Source organism: Pungitius pungitius, chromosome 21 (assembly GCF_949316345.1).
Source record: "Pungitius pungitius chromosome 21, fPunPun2.1, whole genome shotgun sequence".
Classification (NCBI taxonomy): Eukaryota; Metazoa; Chordata; class Actinopteri; order Perciformes; family Gasterosteidae; genus Pungitius; species Pungitius pungitius.
Window position 1 is genome coordinate 10268353 of NC_084920.1, and position 21733 is coordinate 10290085.

General features: G+C 44.5%; 1 protein-coding gene across 2 annotated transcripts in view; it reads left to right on the forward strand.

Moving 5' to 3' along the window:
* Window positions 1-21733, forward strand: part of myo15b (myosin XVB) — a 29722-nt gene that overhangs the window by 5402 nt on the left and 2587 nt on the right. For both annotated transcript variants that reach the window (XM_062560165.1, XM_062560164.1), the window contains exons 5-41: window positions 1187-1282; window positions 1372-1607; window positions 1815-1984; window positions 2067-2139; window positions 2517-2699; window positions 2795-2901; window positions 4416-4483; window positions 4707-4779; window positions 5033-5065; window positions 5187-5225; window positions 5332-5394; window positions 6345-6442; window positions 6590-6835; window positions 7080-7140; window positions 7425-7532; window positions 7671-7848; window positions 9932-10022; window positions 10124-10340; window positions 10492-10598; window positions 11362-11421; window positions 11514-11589; window positions 11681-11799; window positions 12410-12525; window positions 15568-15709; window positions 15850-15961; window positions 16057-16360; window positions 16457-16520; window positions 17137-17209; window positions 17311-17387; window positions 17475-17551; window positions 18290-18420; window positions 18558-18652; window positions 18737-18814; window positions 19493-19589; window positions 20587-20735; window positions 20831-20961; window positions 21371-21504. In XM_062560165.1, coding sequence (XP_062416149.1) covers window positions 1187-1282; window positions 1372-1607; window positions 1815-1984; window positions 2067-2139; window positions 2517-2699; window positions 2795-2901; window positions 4416-4483; window positions 4707-4779; window positions 5033-5065; window positions 5187-5225; window positions 5332-5394; window positions 6345-6442; window positions 6590-6835; window positions 7080-7140; window positions 7425-7532; window positions 7671-7848; window positions 9932-10022; window positions 10124-10340; window positions 10492-10598; window positions 11362-11421; window positions 11514-11589; window positions 11681-11799; window positions 12410-12525; window positions 15568-15709; window positions 15850-15961; window positions 16057-16360; window positions 16457-16520; window positions 17137-17209; window positions 17311-17387; window positions 17475-17551; window positions 18290-18420; window positions 18558-18652; window positions 18737-18814; window positions 19493-19589; window positions 20587-20735; window positions 20831-20961; window positions 21371-21504 — 4282 coding nt within the window. The remainder of the gene's footprint in view (window positions 1-1186; window positions 1283-1371; window positions 1608-1814; window positions 1985-2066; window positions 2140-2516; window positions 2700-2794; window positions 2902-4415; window positions 4484-4706; window positions 4780-5032; window positions 5066-5186; window positions 5226-5331; window positions 5395-6344; window positions 6443-6589; window positions 6836-7079; window positions 7141-7424; window positions 7533-7670; window positions 7849-9931; window positions 10023-10123; window positions 10341-10491; window positions 10599-11361; window positions 11422-11513; window positions 11590-11680; window positions 11800-12409; window positions 12526-15567; window positions 15710-15849; window positions 15962-16056; window positions 16361-16456; window positions 16521-17136; window positions 17210-17310; window positions 17388-17474; window positions 17552-18289; window positions 18421-18557; window positions 18653-18736; window positions 18815-19492; window positions 19590-20586; window positions 20736-20830; window positions 20962-21370; window positions 21505-21733) is intronic.

Below are 21733 nucleotides of genomic sequence, written 5' to 3' on the forward strand. Positions count from 1 at the left end.
TCTCGAAGCTCGAGGCACATCTCCCTGTAGCCTCTGGGCCCGAGAACAAGGTCCGTCTTGCGCTGCCAGAATGGACTTCCCACGTCCAAATAGTCGGGGCCCTGACCGCTCCAAAACTCAGCTGAGTCCTCCTTGGGTCGCGTCATTCTGTCACACTCGGGCTGGGGCGGGTTGCAGTGAGGACCCAAGCGCAGAGTTTTTTGAACGAAGTGCTCTTTATTAGACACAAACCAAAGAGGTGCTCCAACGACGAGGGACATTAGACAATGACGCAACAAAGGACAACAGGCACACAGGGCTTAAATACACAAGGGAGGTGCAGGTGATTGGACACAGGTGGAGACAATCACGCAATCACAAGACAAGGCAGGAAGTGAAGTTAACCCAGGACCACAAGAGACATGAAACTTCAAACTAAAACAGGAAGCGAGGCCAAACCGTGACAGTAGGCTTCTTTGAAGCGGCCCCAGTGGTTTGTCCACTCAGAGAGGAGGTATTGTAAATACACTCATTCTGGTGTCTGTGGGTGTCTAGCAACCTCCAAACTCCAACAAAAAGAGAAACCCCAGCCATTTTGTGTGGCCTGTGTAGATCAGTAAATATGTGATTTAACCAGATGTTTAGCCTCTTCTTATAGAAACTGTAATCTCATGAGAATATACTGCCTTCCGAGCCCTAAATCCGAGCATCTCCACCCACGACTGGATAGTCTTTATCTATAGATAAATGTACAAAATGTTTTACTCGCAAGCCAATCAGAGCAGACTGGGGGCTTGAAAGAGACAGGCGCTATAACAGAGGATTTCAGAGGTTGAATTCAAGTATATTCAGAAAAACACTACGTATGAAAACGTGAATCTACATATTCATATGGAGACTTGTTGAGATGAATTTATTCATTCAAGAGGAGAAAATCCTTGCAACAGGATATAATTTGTACATAATTGAAAAATATGTCAATACTGTCACTTAAACCAAAGCAGGAAAACAGTAATAACCTCACAGACATAAGGAAAACCTTGCATGTTTCCAGAAATGGATCATTTGTTTTGAAAACCTGAAGATTCATCATGTCCCAAAATATCTCTACAAGATCATCACTTGATCATACTCATACATGACAAGACATCTAACACACTCACACCTAATGGATGGAAAATGATGTCTTGCTTGTATCCTCCTTCAGGATACATGGAGCCAGCCTCAGGGATACCCCCTTCAGAGATCCCTCACCCCTCTGGAGCCTGAAGATGCCAGAACTGCACTGGATATTTACAAACTGGTAAATGGGAGGGATTGCACTAGTTTCCGTCAGACTCATTTTATTTTAATTTGTTTGATTGATGATTTATTTGACTTGGTTTTCCACAGATATTGCGGTTTACGGGTGAGTCAGAACTTAGTGGCTGGCAGCAGCAGATGCTGGGTAACTACATAGTGGAGAAGGGTCAGAGCCGGCCCGCCTTGAGGGATGAGATCCTTGCCCAACTGGCTTACCACACGTGGGGCCGGCCCGAAGAGCAGGACAGTCTGAGGGGCTGGCTGTTGCTGGCCTGCTGCCTCGGGGCCTTCACACCCTCACCAACCCTGGACAAACCCCTTCTCAAGTAGGTGTTACACTGTGGTTAGCCTTATTTTTGCCTACCAGGCTAATTTCAATCTGAATGGTTAAAAGTCATACCCGATTGAACGTAAGGTAGTTGATGCAACATTTTCTCTGAACTTCCAACCATTGTGTTCATTTTTATTTAAATTAACAATTTTTTATTTTCTATATTACATACTGTATATTTGGAATTATTACCCATGTGCAGGTATGTGTCAGACAACGGTCCAGAGGAGTACCGCTCGCTTTGCCAACACAAACTGCTGACATCGCTACAGCTCCCGGCTCCCGCTGCCCGTGTCTACCCCCCCACCCAACTGGAGTGGACCAGCAACCAGAGAAGGGCCACCATGCTGCTGGACGTACACACCTTCAACGGTGAGTCTGGCTGACTCTTTACAAAGGCATTAGCAGCGCCACCAGTGTGTCAATAAAAACAAGCCTTTTTTTAATATCTCAGACGAGATGCTGACAACTGAGGTGGAGTCGTGGACCACAGGAGAGCAGCTGGCCTCATGGCTCCTTCATTTCAGGTACTTCCAAATAAGCAGTCTATCAACCTCCCGTGGGTTGGGCAGACACGAAGGGAAAAACATCTTGTAAATTAATAGAAAGATAAACCTCCTATTAAACCTTTGGGTGTTTATTTACTTTATCTATTTGCATGTATAGATTTCTCCAAAATTCACGAAATATTGTCATTAGATAATACCTCATTTGTATAATTAAACATTTCAGAAGTCTTGTCTTTATGTTAGGGATTCCATGCGGTAAGTTTCATGATATCTATTAGGTATGATGTTAACCCTTTTGTGTCTCCTCTGAATGTTTCTTTCCATCCACGTTTCATGAACAGCCCTGTTACATGTGGTTAGTTTTCACCCCTCTCCTGTACCTTGGTGTGTCATAGAGGGGTGTCGGAGGCGGTACAGGGCTGGTCCGTGTCTCTTCTGACCGATGAAGGCTGGTCAGATCTGGCTGGTTCGGACTTTGTCATGGATCTTCTGGCTGGAGCCGAATCTGAAGTGCTGCCACCTCCGGGGACTCCCTCCTCTACAAACTCTGACTACCTGTTCAGTAGCCAGGAAGACAGGTAGAGCGCTGAAGCAGTCACCAAAGTCTTTGGGGCTAAGTCTGTGGTTTGCTTTAAAGAATTTGCTAACTGCATGTGCGTCTCGATCCTCTCAGGATACCAGCTAGAGATATGGACGAGTTCATTCCACCTGCCCCTCCCATACAAGCTCCTGGGCTGCCTCCTGAGGAAAGCCGCTGGGGAAGAGATTATCCACAGGAAGGTAGGTGGAAAAATGTGAAAGTGGTATGATTTTGGTCTAGCTTTCAGTTTTGGTCCTGATGTGACCTCAGCCTCTTGCCAGAAGGAAGGGTCTCAAGCCGGCTGTGTTCAGGGTGAAAAGAGTAGGCTACAATCTGTATTGCCTGTCCCCGGGGTCCTGGAGCCATTCAAGTACTGATGGCAAGTTACGGCCAATTACCTTATCAACAGAGCAAATTATACTCTGCTGGATGCCCATGTCCTTGGCAGTGGCTGTGGAGTACTACAAAGCAATGGAGGAGGAGAGGATGTATACAATGATCACAGTGCAGAAGTACATCATTATTGTCAGGTTGGACTTGTAAGAGGTACATCCTCTGCTAAGTCTTTTTGGGGATGGAGCTGATATTCCTGCGAGTAGGGAGTCATACAGACTGATTGGGTGCTCTGTGTTCTTCCTCAAATCCGCAACCATCTCTACTGTGTTTAGAGCATCCAAGAGAAAGAGGCGGGAGACGAGCACAGGTGTTTAGATATACAGTAGGTGTTTGGAGCATATACTGACTATCTCTCCGGTGTTTGCATCTCTGGCAAATTATTAAATAATTATTAATTATAATTTCTGCCAATCTGCTTCTGCACACGCCCTTTGATAAGCCAAACTCACACTTCATTATTCTACTGCTATTTTCTCAGTCAGTTAGTTACTCTGGATTTACTTTCTCTCAATTGTGATCTCACACCGGCTGGCCTTTGGAGGTCATGTAACTGAGACAGTTTGAGGTAATGTTATCAAGTGACTTTGGCATGTCTCAACAAGGCTTGATTACCAGTAAGGTAAAAAAGACAAGTGCTCATCAGATGGCCTAGACCCTCCGAGCAACCCAAAAAGACATAGGCTGACGAGTTTGTGGTGATTTGATTCATTCCTAATTTGTATGGCAGAATACATCACTACACTAAGTAACTGGGTTGTTAAGTGGGTCTCACATTAGTAGCTGATCTTGAAGCCAAGTCTTGTTTCAAGAAACCATGTTCCAGATCTAATGTTCAGCAATTTAAACAGGCCTCAAACCTCTAGGTGAAGAAGACCACTGTTCATTTTGTTGTACATTTTGTTTTGTTGTAACAGAAGTAACTAATAAACGGGCCTAATTCTCTAATTAACACAAAAATTTAATAAAAAATGCAATAAGTATTTTTTTTGCCACTTGGGGCACTGTAACAATCGGTAAACACAACCTTTACATGGTGTCACCAAGGACTGGACTGGGACAAAAAAAACAAAAAACAACTGGGGCTGGAGATCCACCACCATTAGTAGGACACTAATTAGTACCCCATCCGTAAAATTTCCCCATGCCCCTACAAAGCTGAGCCTTAGACCTGTGAACTAGTGGACCAGTGTACTTGCTGGCACTTGACCTACTCCAGATCAGACGAAATGTATGTATACAAGAATGTATAAAGTAACATTTATCATCAACGTTAATGGAATAACTTATAATATCATCTTTGTTCTCCAACTCCTTGCAGGTCGCGGTCGACAGATGGATGCCTATGTTGATGACTTGTTTGACACAGTTCTGGACCAGGGACCTCCGGTTAGTAATGTCATCAACTTTATCTTTTTTTGCAAACTGTACCGGAAGTTATTGTAAAGGCTACATTTGCCTATCCTTAGAGGGTGTTTTCATGGTGTATTGAATGATTTTGTTTGTCCCGTGTGAATTGTGTGTCTGTGATGTAGCTTATTACTGTGTGAAGTCAATGAGTTGTCTTTCTTGCTGTGTGTGTGTGTGTGTGTCTGTCTTTTTGTCTGTGTAGGACATGGAAAGAGTAGCCATGCTAAACCGCAGGATGAGGGGAAGAGGAGGGATTGGACCAATGTATGGCACTGGTATGCAAACTGGATCTCTGTCTCGGTCCCCAATATATTTCACACCATCTGGATTAAAATCACAGAGTGTACAGTATGTTGAATTTTAAATGGTCATTCTTCAACATAAAAGTCATTTTTTAAAACACACCTATCATATTTCAACAGAGAAATGCCCTCAAGTTAAGTCTACTTAAGAGTGTTTGTGTCCCATTTGTGAACGTATGAGTCATAGCTAGCCAGAACCTGTGGCTTTTTCATTCCCTCTCTTTAGGTATGCCCATGGCAATGCCAAACTATGCTATGGGTAAGTGAGAAGATTCATTTGTAATACCCCGGCCTTGACCCCTTTCCACATCAAGTGTCAAAATGAAGGTGTTTGTTTTTCTGTTTAATCAACTCTACATCCTTATGATGCCTCTGTTCAGGACAAACGATTAACCCTTCAATGCCCGGCTACGCTATGGGTAAGTGTGAACGTTCATTAGTAATACCCGGTCCGGAACCTCAAAAATGTCAAAATAATGGTGTCTGTCGTGTCGAACTTTACATCCTTTTGATGCCTTTGTTCAGGATCAGCGGTAAACCCTTCAATGCACGGCTATGGTATGGCTCCCATGATGCAAACCATGCCAGGTAATCCTCTTTGAACTCTATTCAATAAACAAAGGGTAGGCCCCCTTGGAGCAGCTACAGACCTGGGGAGCGAGGGCTACCTATTATGCTCAATTCAGTAGATATCTCTGCAACAGAAGAAGAAACCTTTGACACCGCTTGACAGCCTGTAGATAATGTTAGTTATTGTTTTTGGATGTTTTAAACAAAAATGCTATATCTCACCCATTGCCCCTTATAATAAACGGACAAAAAGAATTCAATGTACATGGGCTTCAGAGCAATGGAGCTAGCAGCTTTCTAAACCCTCCATAACTTGTGGACACAAAAACTGGGTTATACAATTTGTAAGAACAATCTATATTATGTATAAGGATAAACGTAGTTATTGTGGAGTCATCCATCGGTTTGTCAATGTTTGTCAAATGACCAAGTTTGGAACGTGGAGGAGTGACTCACAGAAGCAGTATACAACTTGTAGCTCGTAGCAAAAGCGGCCTTCCAATCGTTCAGTCTGTATTTGGCAATAAATGATCCATAGTTATTAAAATGAACCTCACGTTGTATTCAATCTACCATTAACAACCCTAAACTCATGTCTACAATGTTGAGGTAATAAATCATGTGAGAAATAGGGTTCTTTTCTCATAGACCTCTATAACATCTGACTTGTTTTCGTAACCAGAGGAGTTGTCCATGGCTGGTCAGTAGAGCGATTGGAAGTTTTAAGTTACGTCAGCTTCACTTGGCAGAACCAGAGGTTCCACCTGTGAATTAGATAATGTGGAAGAAGGATATGGACATTTCTCTCATATATGCAGTGGCAGTCAAAAGTTTGGATCTACTTTCTCATTAAATTTAGTGAGAAGAAAACATGAATTGGTGCATCTTGATTGTGTGTTAAATGTTATATTGTGTCAATACCTTTGTTAAAGACTTAAATGCCCTTTGTTGTGTGTATGCGTACACAGGTATGATGATGCCTCAGACTCCCATGGCGCCTGTCGCCGACCCCTTGCAAATGGCAGCATCACAGCAGGCCCTCATCAACCAGCAGGCCTTTCTCATGGTGAGGGCAGGCACACGACATCACACAACACAGACATCTTTCATTCTGTAGTTGCCCCCTGCACCCACTTCCACCATTTCCTTACTTCCTGTCACACTAACCACTCCAGCTCCGTGCTCACCTGTCCTCTCTCCTCCTCCTCTGCAGGCCCAGCAGATGACCATGCAGGCGATGAATCTGTCCCAGCAGCAGACCCAGGAGCAGCAGAAGAAGCAGAAGAAGCAGGAGGTGAAGCAGCAGTGGGGGGAGGACAAGCAGCGAAGGCAAAAGTCAGAGCGGCGGTCCGTGAACCGTTCGCCCTCCCCTCTATCTACATCTCCCTCGCCCCCTCCTGCCCGGACCAAAGCACCTGCGCCTAAACGCACCAGCAGCTACAAGCCACCGAAGCCAGAGGTATTACTGAATCTAATGAGTGTAAAAAAATGTTATGCATGCATCTTTGACGTGTTTTTTGCCATTTTATTCCACATGTAATGTAAATGCGCTAAGAGTGGCATGTCAATAATGACACAGGGTGCTCGCAGAGAGCTATGGAACACTGCAGCCTCATCCTTTAATTCCCTCAGATGTGAACGGACTGGTGTCCCCGGCTCTTTTTCTTCTTCTTGTGGTGTCATTATTATTATTTCCTCTTCAGCCAGAAACAGAAGAGGACTTGCAGTCTTTCGGAGACAAGAGGAAATACTTCCAGAAGATTGGTCAGTGGAGCCGAAAGGGAACAATCGATAGACATTTATTTTTTTAAACAAAACTATTTTTCAAAAATCACTTTGGAATTTGCTATATCTAACCTAGTATAGAACATAACTGCACAGAGGTTTGGAATAGAATCATGCTTGATTGTGATGAAGACAACTATGTAATTGATAAATTATGTTAACATTTTAACACAATATAAATCCCAGTGCTTATGGTATAATAATGAGTTTAAGCCATGTGTGTCATTATTCTCCATCCCGTTGCTCTACTGCATCCCTCCAAGGTGTATCCAAAGCCCCACGTTCTCGTCCAGCCCCCTCCGGCCCACAGCAGGAACGCTCGCCACCATCGCCACGTCAGTCCCCCCCCCCAACAGCAGCCAAGCCCGCGGGTGAGAAGATAGTTAGTGTAATCCAGAAATATGACTTCACTTTATGAGAGCTAGAATTGTGTAGTTTGTAGATCTCAATCCAGTGGCTTAAGAGGAAAAGGAGCAGCTTTGGTATGTACTTTATGTCTCTCGTAACAGTGAAGACTCCCCACACCCCTCCTGCCATAGTTGACGACCCCCCACCAGCAGCACCGACAACCCCCACCAGCAGCACTCTCGCTAAGAACACGCCGGAACCAACCTCCAAAATCCGGGAAATCATCAAAATGTATAACAGCCGACCCCAACCAGAAGTCAAACCTTTTGAGCCTGTCAGGTTAGTTTCAACGCTGCACCTACACGAGGTCCACACACATTACATTACATTACATGTCATTTAGCTGACGCTTTTATCCAAAGCGACTTACAATAAGTGCATTTCCACATAGAGATACTCAGGAGAACAAGTAACAAGAAAGTTCAATTTTGTCAAATAAGCAGTTTCAAAACATGTTGTAGAAAAGTGCCATTATAAGTACAATTTAAGTGCTACGATTTGTTAGTGCTACGGTTTGCTAGTGTTTTAGTCAAGGTAGAGTCTGAAAAGGTGTGTCTTGAGTTTTTGGCGGAAGATGTAGAGGCTCTCTGCAGTCCTGATCTCATCAGAGAGCTCATTCCACCATCTCGGAGCCAGGACAGCAAAGAGTTGCGATCTCGCCGAGTGCTTTTCTCTCAGAGAGGGAGGAACAAGCAGCTTGGCAGATGCAGATCGGAGTGTGCGGGTTGGGATGTAGGGTTTGACCATGTCCTGGATGTGGACTGGACCCGATCCATTCACAGCATGATACGTACTGGTAACCAGTGTAGAGAACGGACAAGTGGTGTGGTGTGGGAGTATTTTGGAAGGTTGAAGACCAGTCGAGCTGTTGCATTCTGGGTGAGCTGCAGTGGTCGAATGGCGGCAGCAGGGAGACCTGCCAGGAGAGAGTTACAGTAGTCAAGGCGGGAGATGACAAGAGCCTGAATCAGTACCTGTGCCGCCTTCTGAGTGAGAAGAGGTCGTATTCTCCTGATGTTGTAGAGCGTGTATCTACACGATCGTGTTGTCGCTGTGATGTTGGGAGTCAAGTCACACCAAGGTTCCTGGCAGTCAGAGTCGGCGTTAACATGGAGTCGCCCAAGTTAACAGTCAGGTCTTGAGTGGGAGAGTTTTATCCGGGTAAGAAAAGTAGTTCGGTCTTGTCGGGGTTAATCTTCAGGTGATGAGCGGACATCCACTGGGAGATGTTAGTCAGACATGCAGAGATCCGTGCCGCCACCTGAGTGTCCGAGTCGGGGAAGGAGAGAATTAGTTGGGTGTTGTCGGCTCGTCGTTGGCTCGTTCAATAGTTTTGGACAGAAAGGGAAGAGATACCGGTCTGTAGTTGTTTTCTTCAGAAGGTTTGAGGGTGGGTTTCTTCAGGAGTGGGTTAACTCTTGCCTCCTTCAGAGAGTTGAGGAAACAGCCAGATAACAGAGCATTGTTAATGAGACAGATGAGGAAAGGAAGAAGATCGGGGGCGATAGACTGTAGAATGTGGGACGGAATGGGCTTGAGGGGGCAGGTGGTGGGACGGGCAGAGGTTACCAAGGTAAGGACTTTGTTAGGAGACAGGGTGTGAAACAGGGAAGCGAGGGCGATAGAGGTGAAGTCTGTGGGGTACACGATCCTTCAAGGTTTCATCTGATTTAACATCCTGCCGGGTCCTGCTTCCATAGACGTATATAAAGGCTATATGTCTTACGGCGGAGTAAGGGAACGTGATTTTTAGTTGCTTTGGTTTGTTATAAACGTCAGAGATGTAGTTATGACACTGCATACCTTTGAATAATGTCCTGTTTAATGTCATTTTTGTATGAAAACCTATGGTTATAATTATAATTATGCAGTGTCATAAATACATCTCTGTGCAGGGTGCGGATTTCAACATGCAGCATTTCTTGATGTATATTTGTAAAGACAAATCTTGTACCTATTTTAGAACATGTATTATTCGTAGTATTTATGCAGTGTCATAACTACATCTCTGACGTTACATAACGTCATAACATAACAAACCAAACCGTTTAAAAATCGGTTGACAATTGAGCTTAAGTTATGGTTATTTAAAAAGTACACTTATCACTACCAACACAATGTTGTGGGTGAGCGAGCTCACCCTACCAAGATGGCCACCATGTGCGGAGGTTCGACTCTGTTGGGCCGGCAACGCAGACAAGACATCTAGCCTTTATGTATGTCTATGCCTGTTTGGACCAGGCGGCAACCTCCCGTTCTATAAAGCAGACACGGAAGTGTCGCATTCTCTTTACTGACCATCAGAGGGCGACACCTCTGAAAAGAACAACTAGATGTACTGTTTTTCATCTTTTTTTCCCAGACCTGCTCCGCGGCATTTCGTAAAGAAGAATGACCCCAAAGAGGAAGCTCTGGCCAAACTCAAAAACATATCACCAGTTCCACAACAAAAGGTCAGGGGCTGTTTCTTATTCTCACTCAATTTGAGTATCTCTGCCAGGAAAAAAATACGGTATGCTACATCCTCACACCTTCCCATTCTAAATGCTCACAGAAACAGTGGGTGGCTCCGCCAGTGGAAAGTACTCCCTTCACCAAGGGACCCCGCGTCATCTCCAGCAACATGAAGCAGAAACAGCGCTCCCTGGGGGACCTGTTCGGCTCTCAGAGCTCCCCGAAACCTTCGCCCGCTTACCCGCCGCCTCCCCCGTCCCCGCCGCCCGTCTTACAGAGCATCCCTGACCCACCGCCCATGGCGGCCCCGTCTCTCAGTGAGTGTGCCCCCATGTGGTCTCCGAACCAGAGATTAAAAGGCCTCTAGTGCAACGCGTTTTGTCAGTCAGTCATTCTGCCCAATGTAATTGAACGTGAGGGAGTCCGTGTCTCTCACCGACCCCCCCTTCTGCTGTTTATTAACTGCAGATGTGATGCAAGAGGACGACGGCATTCGCTCCCAGCTCCACCGCTTCTCCGCTCGGGTTTACTTCTCTTACTCCAAAATGCCGGGAAAACTGTTCCTGCGAAAAGAAGTAAGACACAAATACACAACACTCTGACGTTCCCTCAAAATTGCACCAATCTGTTTTGTATTCGCAATGACTTTTCAAAAGCAGGTGTCTCAAGGAACAAGTGCTTCAGATTCATGAATAATCCCTCTCACTAGTGATGAAGATATAAAAAGAGATATAAAAATAGACCAAAAGGTGGTTAAAGAAACTAGAAGAAAACTCGTGAAGCTTCATCAAACATTCAGACGTTCCATCCCATTGGTTCACTCGTGAGTCAAAGCTTCACGAGGGACAATACGTGTAAAAACAGGCCGAGTGATTGTAATGACATCATAGCTTTGCCGTATAAAGCTTTGAATTTAATAAATCAGTTAATGATGTTTGTGATTCCAATACACAAATCAGGAATTTATTAATATGGTGTCTGTCTTTGTATTAGAATGGCGGGGTCAAAAAAGTGGAAAAGTGGAAACCAATTGGGGAAAGCACAGTGATGTGAATGTCCTTCTTCTGTTACTCTGAAAGCATTTTATTTATTTGTATGTAATGCGTTTCGCTGCCTCCTTTTATATTTGGAATTGCACGCAAAACCTCCGAAACCATTTTATAAATGGTACGTACGGCCGGCTTGCGTCACCCCATACTGTGTGTCATCAACGCAATCCTTGATACGCGCTTCACAAAAATCTGTCTGGATTACTCAACACACACTTTGTAGCCGTGACACTGATCACCACCTCGCACTACACAGGGGAATCTGTAAGTCTTCTTTGTTCATGTGCAGGTGTTTTACCCCAAAGAGATGTTCGACCGGCCTTACATCCTCAATCTGTTGTGTGAACAGGTTTGTATATTTACATATATACGGATACACTATTTGGATTTGTTCAAGTAGACATACAATTTGTCCCAATCATCATGTGTAATATGTTTTAGATTATGAGGGACACCTACTCTGACAGCTGTGTGAGGATCAGCAGAGAGGAGAGGAGGAAGATGAAGGACCTGCTGGGTAAGAGTGATCCTCATTCATTCATCCACTTCCTCCTTTTGTTTCTCCATCCCTTTGCTGACCATTTTCTTAATCCCCATTTGAACTCTAGCAAATTTCAGTGTGGGAATGACTATAAGCACCATCCAGAATGACGTCATGAAGAAGAGGATTGTCATTGCGGCTCGAGACAACTGGGAAAACTACTTCATCCGTCTGTTCCCTGTGAAGGTGATCATGAATGTGGAGTCTGAAGCATCACCGTGCCGTTTTGTGCTTTGACAATTCAAACGCGAGATGTGAAGATTGGATGGAGTGCGCAAGGGAAAAAAAAGTTCAGTAGATGACACCAAACAGTTGATGGTAGAGAAAGGTTTTTTTTGTTGAGTTGTTGAGGATTATCAAGTTCTGTGTGCAGCGTTGTAGCTAAAAGCAGCTTCACCCTGCTAGGTTCTAAGTCATGGTTCTACCAATTGACTGGCTTCTTTAGAGATGCATTACGTTCATGTTGCTTATTTTTTAACCAGGATTGTTGAGCAGTTGGTCCACTAGCAGCATAACTTTAAAGTAACATGGGCTTTGCAGGAGGGAGCTGGTAGGGTATAGTCTATTTAACGTCATGGGCTTTTTAATTATATTAATCATAATTATTATTATTATTAGACAAGATATTTACTACTACATAATACATTGATAGAGGAGTCGCCCTCTGCTGGTGAGTAGAGAGAAGTAAATGCTTATACAATATTTTTAGGTTGTATACTGACTGTCTCGTTTAAAGCGTTAGCAGTTGCTATACAACTAACTATTGACAATTGTCTTCCCTTTGTGTTTGTTAAAGTCGTACAGTGGGGACACTCAGGTTTTGGGCGTGTCTCATCGGGGCATTCGTCTACTGAAGATGGTCAAAGCGTCAGGCGTCAACCCCAAACACCTACGGCTGCTCACAAACTACAGGTAAACGTGCAACCCACTGGCACAGCTTATCGGTTTGATCAATGTTTCACTTCAAATGGTTCAAGATGTATTTCAAAGACAGGAAGTTAGAAAGTAATGCTAAATATTTGGCCCTTGGTAAATCAGATTAAAAGAGATTGTCCGACGGGCTCTTCACTAACCGGAACACTTTCACTGGAGTCAAAAATGGTTTGCCGCACTCAAAGGGAGGCACACAGCTGTTAAAACGGGTCTAACAGCACCATTTATGATTACATTACATGTCATCTAGCTGACGATTTTATCCAAAGCGACTTACAATAAGTGCATTTCAACCATGGAACAAGAAACAGCCGATTTACAACTTGTTATAGATAAGAACCAGTATAAGTACAATTGAAGTGCTACAACATGTTAGTGCTTTTAGTCAACATATAGTCTAAAGAGGTGTGTCTTTAGTTTTCGGTGGAAGATGTAAAGACTCTCTGCAGTCCTGATGTCATCAGAGAGCTCATTCCACCATCTGGGAGCCAGGACAGCAAAGTATGAGGGGCCGTTTAGGACTTAACTACTGAGACACTCTCACACACACTACTGAGACACTCTCACACACACTACTGAGACACTCTCACACACACTACTGAGACACTCTCACACACACTATTGAGACACTCTCACACACACTACTGAGACACTCTCACACACACTATTGAGACACTCTCATACACACTATTGAGACACTCTCACACACACTACTGAGACACTCTCATACACACTATTGAGACACTCAGACAGCATCTCACTATACAACATGAGAGCATCTCACTATACAATGTGAGAGCATCTCATTATACAGTGTGAGAGAATCTCAGTTACACCGGAAGGCATCTCAGTTACACCGGAAGGCGGAAGCAAAGAGCGCTGATTTTGAACAGCGCAATGCGCCAATCATATGCCCTTCCTTCATATGCCTTGAAGTCTGCGGTCGCCCGTCCAAGTTTATAAATACTACCATATTCAAGGGACGGAATGTCATTTTAGGACGTTTTCAGGCGAGAAATTAGGTGTTTAAGCAACATTTCTGCGGTCGGTTTGTTAACATTCAGCCATCGTAAAAAATTCCATGGAGGATGTCGGAGACGTGAGGCGTAGTTAACGGGACCATCTGATGCCCCCAGCACCGGGCGGTCAGCCTCATCTCACGCCGCAGACAGCAGCCTGTTCCCGGCCAGACTTCAATGAAATGCTCCGCTTCGATCCACTTTTCCGTAGCGGTTATATATACGATAGTATAACTAGGATGAGTGTTCATAACCTCTAATCTGAGACTGGTGTTTGTTTAATGGCTATTTTGCGAGCAGAGTTTAAATTCATAACCTTAATAAACTATACGTAAACTATACTGTATCCATAGTGTGCGCGCGTATTGTACTGTATCATTGTGGAATAAAACTAATCGTGTCTTTATTAAAGGTCTTGTGGGGAGACCGTCATGGAAACCGGCAGCAGGGCATCAGCTTCAAAGCGAAGGATAATAATCGATTAAATAATACATTAAAATCCAAATATTAATTAATGAATATTTCTATTGTAAGATCCACACGTGTCTCCGCTACGGAAAAGTAGATACAATGTAGGGTGACCATATCCATAACACCATAAAAAAGGACAATATTTCGTGAGGCTCTAAATCAGGGGTGTCAAAGTCGTTTCAGGTTAGCGGGGGTGGCGCGGACGTTACGGCCAGAGAGGGGGGGGGGGGGGCGACAGTTTTCCCAGCGCAACTCCAAAAAAGGAGGACAAATACGCGTCAGGGCATTGCAAATCAGGACGGTCCAACATCCCCCTAATACAAGTAGTCAATTTCACAGACGTCTGGCCGAGAACAGGCTGCTGTCTGCGGCGTGAGATGAGGCTGACCGCCCGGTGCTGGGGGCATCAGATGGTCCCGTTAACTACGCCTCACGTCTCCGACATCCTCCATGGAATTTTTTACGATGGCTTAATGTTAACAAACCGACCGCAGAAATGTTGCTTAAACACCTAATTTCTCGCCTGAAAACGTCCTAAAATGACATTCCGTCTCTTGAATATGGTAGTATTTATAAACTTGGACGGGCAAGCTCGGACTTCAAGGCATATGAAGGAAGGGCGTATGATTGGCGCATTGCGCTGTTCAAAATCAGCGCTCTTTGCTTCCGCCTTCCGGTGTAACTGAGATGCCTTCCGGTGTAACTGAGATTCTCTCACACTGTATACTGAGATTCTCTCACATTGTATAGTGAGATGCTCTCACATTGTATACTGAGATTCTCTCACATTGTATAGTGAGATGCTCTCATGTTGTATAGTGAGATGCTGTCTGAGTTTCTCAATAGTGTGTATGAGAGTGTCTCAGTAGTGTGTGTGAGAGTGTCTCAATAGTGTGTATGAGAGTGTCTCAATAGTGTGTGTGAGAGTGTCTCAGTAGTGTGTGTGAGAGTGTCTCAGTAGTGTGTGTGAGAGTGTCTCAGTAGTTAAGTCCTAAACGGCCCCTCATAGCAAAGAGTTGTGATCTTGCCGAGTGCTTTTCTCTTAGTGAGGGAGGAACAAGCAGCTTGGCAGATGCAGATCGGAGTGTGCGGGTTGGGATGTAGGGTTTCACCATGTCCTGGATGTGGACTGGACCCGATCCATTCACAGCATGGTACGTGAGCACCAATGCTTTGAACTGGATGTGGGCAGCCACTGGTAACCAGTGAAGAGAGTGGAGGAGTGGAGTAGTGTGGGAGAATTTTGGAAGGTTGAAGACCAGTCGAGCTGCTGCATTCTGGATGAGCTGCAGTGGTCGAATGGCGGTAGCAGGGAGACCTGCCAGGAGAGAGTTACAGTAGTCAAGGCGGGAGCCTGAATCAGTACCTGTGCCGCCTTCTGAGTGAGATGGGGTCGTTTTCTCCTGATGTTGTAGAGCGTGTATCTACAGGATGGTGTTGTCGCTGTAATGTACTACACAGATATATTCAAACATTACGTTCAGCGCATATTTATTACACAGACTGTTAACCCTGGTCTGCATGATTATAGTTTTTCAGAGTTGCTGTCAGTTGAACTCCAGGGTTCAGATAAAGTCGAACTGGAGCTGACGAGAGAAACGTTGGTGATGCAGTCATCCAGAGCTCCTCAGATCACTGCCATGATCAGCTTCATCCTGCAGGAGCTCCTCAAGGTACTCATTTAGTGTTACTAGCCTTTATATTCCTTAAGTCCAAAATCATCATCATTGATATTATCTTTCAGCTTTGGGCCATCTTTTGGCCATGTGACCCGCATATTAAACTCCTTTTCATCTCTCTCCTTGCCCTCTAGGACTCGGACCATGTCGTTGCCCTGACAAGTTATGTGACAGATGACAAAAGTCTGCTTAGCTTTAACAAGGGTGACATGATTAAACTGCTGCCAATGGAAGGGCTCCAGACTGGTAAGATGCCAGCAGTTCTTAGGTTCAGATATGCCGTATTACTCATTGTATCTCCTTCTCATCCAAACTTGTCTTGGTGTGTGTGTTTCCACTAGGCTGGCGTTTTGGCACCATGGGGGGGCGCTCTGGTCTTTTCCCCTGTGACCTCACCCAGCCCTCCGCTGCCCCAGACTACCACAGTCTCCACCTGGCCCAAAGAGATGTCCGGAGGAAAAGCATGAGGGGAGCCAGACCTGCCGGCCTGCCCGAGGGCTCGCCTCCAGGACCCATCCGTAGACGCGTGGGCAGTGTTGATTCAGACCTGCTCGGTCGAGAGGCCTCGTCCGCCGCATCCGTCCAGGGCTCGCTGCATGAGCTCGAGAACTCGGGCATGGCGGAGTTTGCCTTGAAGTATTTCCGGTATGATGCAAGGCCGATGACTCGTTGACTATGTTCGTTTGGGTTTGCGATGTGTTGTGGCTGATTTTGTGCTGTTATTATTTGTTCATTAAAAAGAGTGGGGACTACAGGGCTTCCATCAAGTGGAAGGAACTTTGCAGAGGCAGTGCAACACACAGAAGTGAGTTATCCTAACATCATGTATTGTGCTTTTTACTTTGCTCGTACTATTAGTTAGTGTACATGGACACATCTGTGTCCTCACACAACATGCCTACTGTTTATTTAGACTGTCACTGAAAATAATGCCCTTCAACCACAGCAGTGGGACGTTAGACCTGCTCATAGTACAACAACTGAATGGTTTGTGTCTTCACAAGATTCTGTCAAACATGCATTAATTCATTTTGGGCTCCTTGAGGGCAGTGAAAACAAGCTGTAAACACAACATTGTATGTTGCCAACAGCAGCGCAAGTTCACTATTTGATCTCTTTTTAGGTCTGATTTGGGGGAACCGCTACATTCTGAGGTTCAGCTGTCTTTACCTGACTTACATTTGATAATGAGTCATTACTGCCATCTAAAAGGAATATGCATACTCCTCATATATAAAAATGGTTTCTATTTCTAGTGCTATGCATTCTAAGTTGCTGCGGTATTAAACATCATGGCTCGAGATCAGCTTCAGAAGATGCCCGATTTCCCTTGTTTAGATATGTAAATACAAAATTGTGGTAGATATCTTCATGCCAGTGCAAATCCAACCCCGCTGACAGCATTGGTTCCGTCCATCCAGGTTCCCATAGGCGAGTCCCTCATTCTCTACAACGATCCTGAAATCAACGACTTGTCTGTCGAGTGCTTCGCCAGTGAGTGCATCTACACGAAGCATACGGAGACACACTGAGACCACCGCCGCCCCCCCCGCGCTACTCCCTCACTCCTTCTCCCTTCCCTCCGTCCCTTTCAGATCTGATGCAGTTCATGGGTGACATGCCAATGACGGAGAGTAACAGCCAGGCAGACTGCTTGAGCTACATTTTACTGGTCAGTGCTCGTTCAAGCGGCGTGATTCCTCTGTGACTCACGTAGACTTCTTTGGGATTTAAAGGAGAGTTTATCTCATCTGTTCAGTTGGGGAAGGAAAAGGAGCTGCTGAGAGATGAGATTTACTGCCAGGTCATCAAGCAAACCACCAACAACCCGACTAGGTGAGTGTTTTTCAACATTCCCAAAGCATACTTTTATGTTGGGTGCTTTACTGGTATCCTAAACAACAACCCCTTGGTTGTCACAATAAAAAAATTTACACTGTTCATTTAGGGCTTGACAGTTTCTTTTGTTTCACAATTTTTACAAATTTATAAAATGTAAGTCCATGTATATTAGTGACACCTTGTTTTACAGCAATTTACAGTTAACTTGGTTAACATTGTAAATGGTAAACGGATTATATTGTATCTCCTTTCTAGTCTTCCGACCACTCGAAGCTCTTCAACACCACATGTCATCATTCACCCATTCATGCGCTGATGAGTATGATAGGAGCCAACATACACGGTTCCACCTGCTCATCAGAAACATTCACACCTTCACACACACACCGTAGTAACAGCTCCATGAGCAGTTTGGGGTTATGTGTCTTGCCCAAGGACACACCGACATGCAGATTCAATCTGCCGACTGGGATCAAACCGCCGATCCTTTCGATTTCAAGTCTTCATCAATACAGCATGATGTTCATTTAGCAAATGATTGTCCATTTATAGACCATAAAGCAGGGTGGGCTTTAGGGTGGGGCTACCTTGGGGTTGACGGGTGTTGTTGGGTTTGTGATGTTTCTTTGTTGTCTGAGAAAAATAAGTCGAGTGAGGTATTTTACTCCAGTTAAATAGCATTTTAAGGTTGATTAAAATGCTGAGACTGTGTACTCTGTGCCATCTTCACAGGTCCGTCTGCACCCTCGGCTGGCGGCTCTTCAACCTCATTAGCGGGTTCTTCCCCTGCTCCGGTACTCTGCAACCGTTTGTCTCGCGTCACCTACGCGACATCTCTCAGAACTACGATCACCCGTACCAAGGTAGGAGAAACACACACACGAGAAGGCCTGCGCTATGCCACACAAAACCCCTATAGTGTTAACACTATGCTGACTATGTGTTCAGAACTATATCCGCTCTCTTTCAATGTCTGTGACAAACACACGTGTGTCCTCAGAGCTGGCAGGCGTGTGTCAGGACAACCTCCAGCGGTCTTTCAGCTTCGGGGGCCGCCGTAACGTCCCCTCCTACGTGGAGATGGAGGCCCTTCTGGCGAGTTAACCCACACACCCGCAGTGTTTTCCCGCCGTCGCACTCGGTCACGCGCTTTTCTGAGGTTCTCTTGGCTTATTGCAGGCTGGCAAAACATCTCGACGTATTCCCATTCAGCTTCCAGGAGGAGTGGATTTCCCCATCAGGATACGCAGCTTCAGTGTAAGACGTCAGCCCATTCTAGGAATTTCCATTGGTGTTAAATAGTATCTTTGTAGTGATGTTTGGAATGGATAGACTGTCTTTTTTGCATCCTTCTTGGCCGGGCTACGTACAATAGGATCTCCTGCCACACATCTTCCAAAATCTTTTTGCCACTCTAGCTTGAATATCTTAAATTTCTCTTCTCCCCTCTTTTCAATCCAAATGCTGACCCCATGCAGCTCCTCAACTGTAAATACGATCTCAAATTCATAAGCCAAGATGGGGAGCTCAGCGCCCGTTCATTTTGAGCTCAGTGCTGTATCTCATTCATTCCAAATGCTATAAACCTCCCTATTTGAATGGGCCAATCCTCCACTATCTCTTGAGGCTAATAACTCTTTTAGGCTACTTTGTTTTTTGTCATTTCATAAGAAATTGTTTATTTTGGAGAGCTTACGTCTAATTTCCCACCACTGGAAAAACCTCTATTTTATGGTTATCTGTAAAATGCTGCTCGGTTCATTTTCTTCATTCCATTTAACACCAATGTCCCTAATTCCTCTTTGACCAGTGGTATTTCATACCTAGTCTCTCATGTAGTTGAGTCTGAATAGATTCGATGTGAGATTCATACTTGGACATGTATAAACTATAGTCCTTTTGTTAATGACGTTGTTTTTGTTATCTTTCTTCCAGATGGCAGCGGAAGTGGTCACTGAGTTCTGTAAAGAGATGAGCATCTCAAACCCCACAGAAATCAAAGAGTTCTCCATCCTCGCCCACCAGAATCAGGGTAAATCCGACTGATGCTGTTTCTACTTGATATCCGGAATACAAAGCACAGTGTTTCTTGTCTTTAAACCTGATTTTTCTAGTTTTGTATAAGATGTCGTTCACCTGCTTGCTTCTTTACAGGTACAAACATTGCCCTTTTCTGCTCTGATACAATTCTCACGCTTCTAACATTAAAAATAATATTTTAATATTTAAATAATAATTTTATTGTCATAAGCTCAAATTTAAAGGGACAGGCCACCCACATGATGTGTATTGTATGTTCCAAAAACGGTCCTCCTCAATTAAAAGTTACATGTTTAATATCATGAGGTTCAATCCTTTGGGAAATGTGAGCAAATACAGACAGAGCCTTACAAATTGTTTAAGTATTTACGTGACTACCTGTTGCTTTTCTTCCTATTCAGCAAGAAAAAACTAATTCACACAGTCGATACCTGATTTCAGTGTTTTAGGCTGCATCCGAGGCTCCACCATTGGAGCTATGTTTGAGCTACGAATCTTTTTTTAATAAAGAAAATGAATCCCAGACCACAGTGGGACAATACAGGTGATGACCGGTTGGAGTTACATTTACAAAATAATTCTGAATTTCTATTTAAAAACACAAAAAACTTAACAGCTTTGTTTGAAGAAATATTTTGATAGATTTTCTTTTCCAATATTGTCATTTTATTTGATTGTGTTTGCTCTCCTGTCTTATCCTTTCTCTTGCACACAATGTTGTGCCAAGAAATTTAGATTGTAGTCCCAATATACAGTACATGTAGTACATGTTACTACACAATAAAATGTATAATATACATAGTATAGGGTCTCGGATCTCGCGCCTTAAAATAACTAAGGCAACATGCTTTTCATCCTGTCAGTATTAAATCCACCCCTCCAGCACCATGGACAGCGCATGTCGGCCAGGCGTCCATGACACATCAGAGGCGAGTCCAAACAATACAAAGTGTCTGATTGACAGATCAGCGTGCTTCTCCTCCTGTCAGGTGAGATGGTGCGTCCCCTCCGAGCCGAGGAGTATCTATTTGACTTCCTGCTGGACGACGGCTCCGTCTTCTTCTCCCTGAGACGACTGATGTGGAGGAGCCCTCTGTCCTACAACAGTGACCTCTACGTGGAGTTCCACTATCAGCAGGTGACAGCATCAGTCCACCACATCCAGGAGAAGTGGTAGTAGTGTGTTTCAGGGCTCACCTCATTGCTATCCATACGGTCTCTGTGTTCGTGCAGCTCCTGGTCGACTTCCGCAGTGGGCGGCTGATGGTTACTCCTGCTGCAGGGGGTCCCTCCTCGGTCCAGCAGATAGCAGAGCTGTCAGCCCTGCAGTATCTGGCCCAGGGACTGCAGGACCAGCCCTCACTGTGAGTCACAGCTATCTAAAGATATACCTTCGGTTCCACAGAGTGAAGCCAACGCAGAAATGTCTTGGAAAGCAACTGACCAGCAGGAGGCAATTTCTCTGGTTGCAAAAACAAGTTGTAGAAAACAAAAACTTTTTGAGATAATGACTCAACTCCTTAGTTATTCCATTGTTCCAGCATCGTAAACATGAGTTTATTAAGTTGTTGTGTCCATCTCCGCCATATTACACTTTTACAACCACTCTGATGTATTGTGTCGTTATTGAAGCTTTTTTGTACATTACAGTGGAAGTTTAGATTATGACTGTTCCACACAACGGGATTTGTTGATGCCTTTATTCGCGGTGCAGAAAGCGTGAACAGTTTGAAAGTGAAAGTCCAGTAACAGCTGCTTGTATGTCCCTACCAGGCGAGAGTTGAAGGAGTACCTGCCATCACAGGATGGACTCAGCCGCAAAGCTGAAGAGATCCACTCTTTCTGCCTGGGACAGATAGCCACCATGCACTCGCTCAGCCCTCAAGACGCCAAAATACAATTCATTGGTGGGTAGCTTCCCTTCCATCCTATTTATTTATTTCATTTAAAAGTACAGTTCAAACATGAATGTCACTTCTCTTATCTCTCTCCTCCTTTTTCTTCCTCTCTTTTCTTTGTCTTTGCTTGTACCCCTATTCTTCTCTCTTCCCACCTTTAGTCATTTCTTTCTATTCTACTTTATTATTGTTTTCTTCTTCTGTTTATCTCTTCTACTCTTCTTGAGTTCTCCCTGTT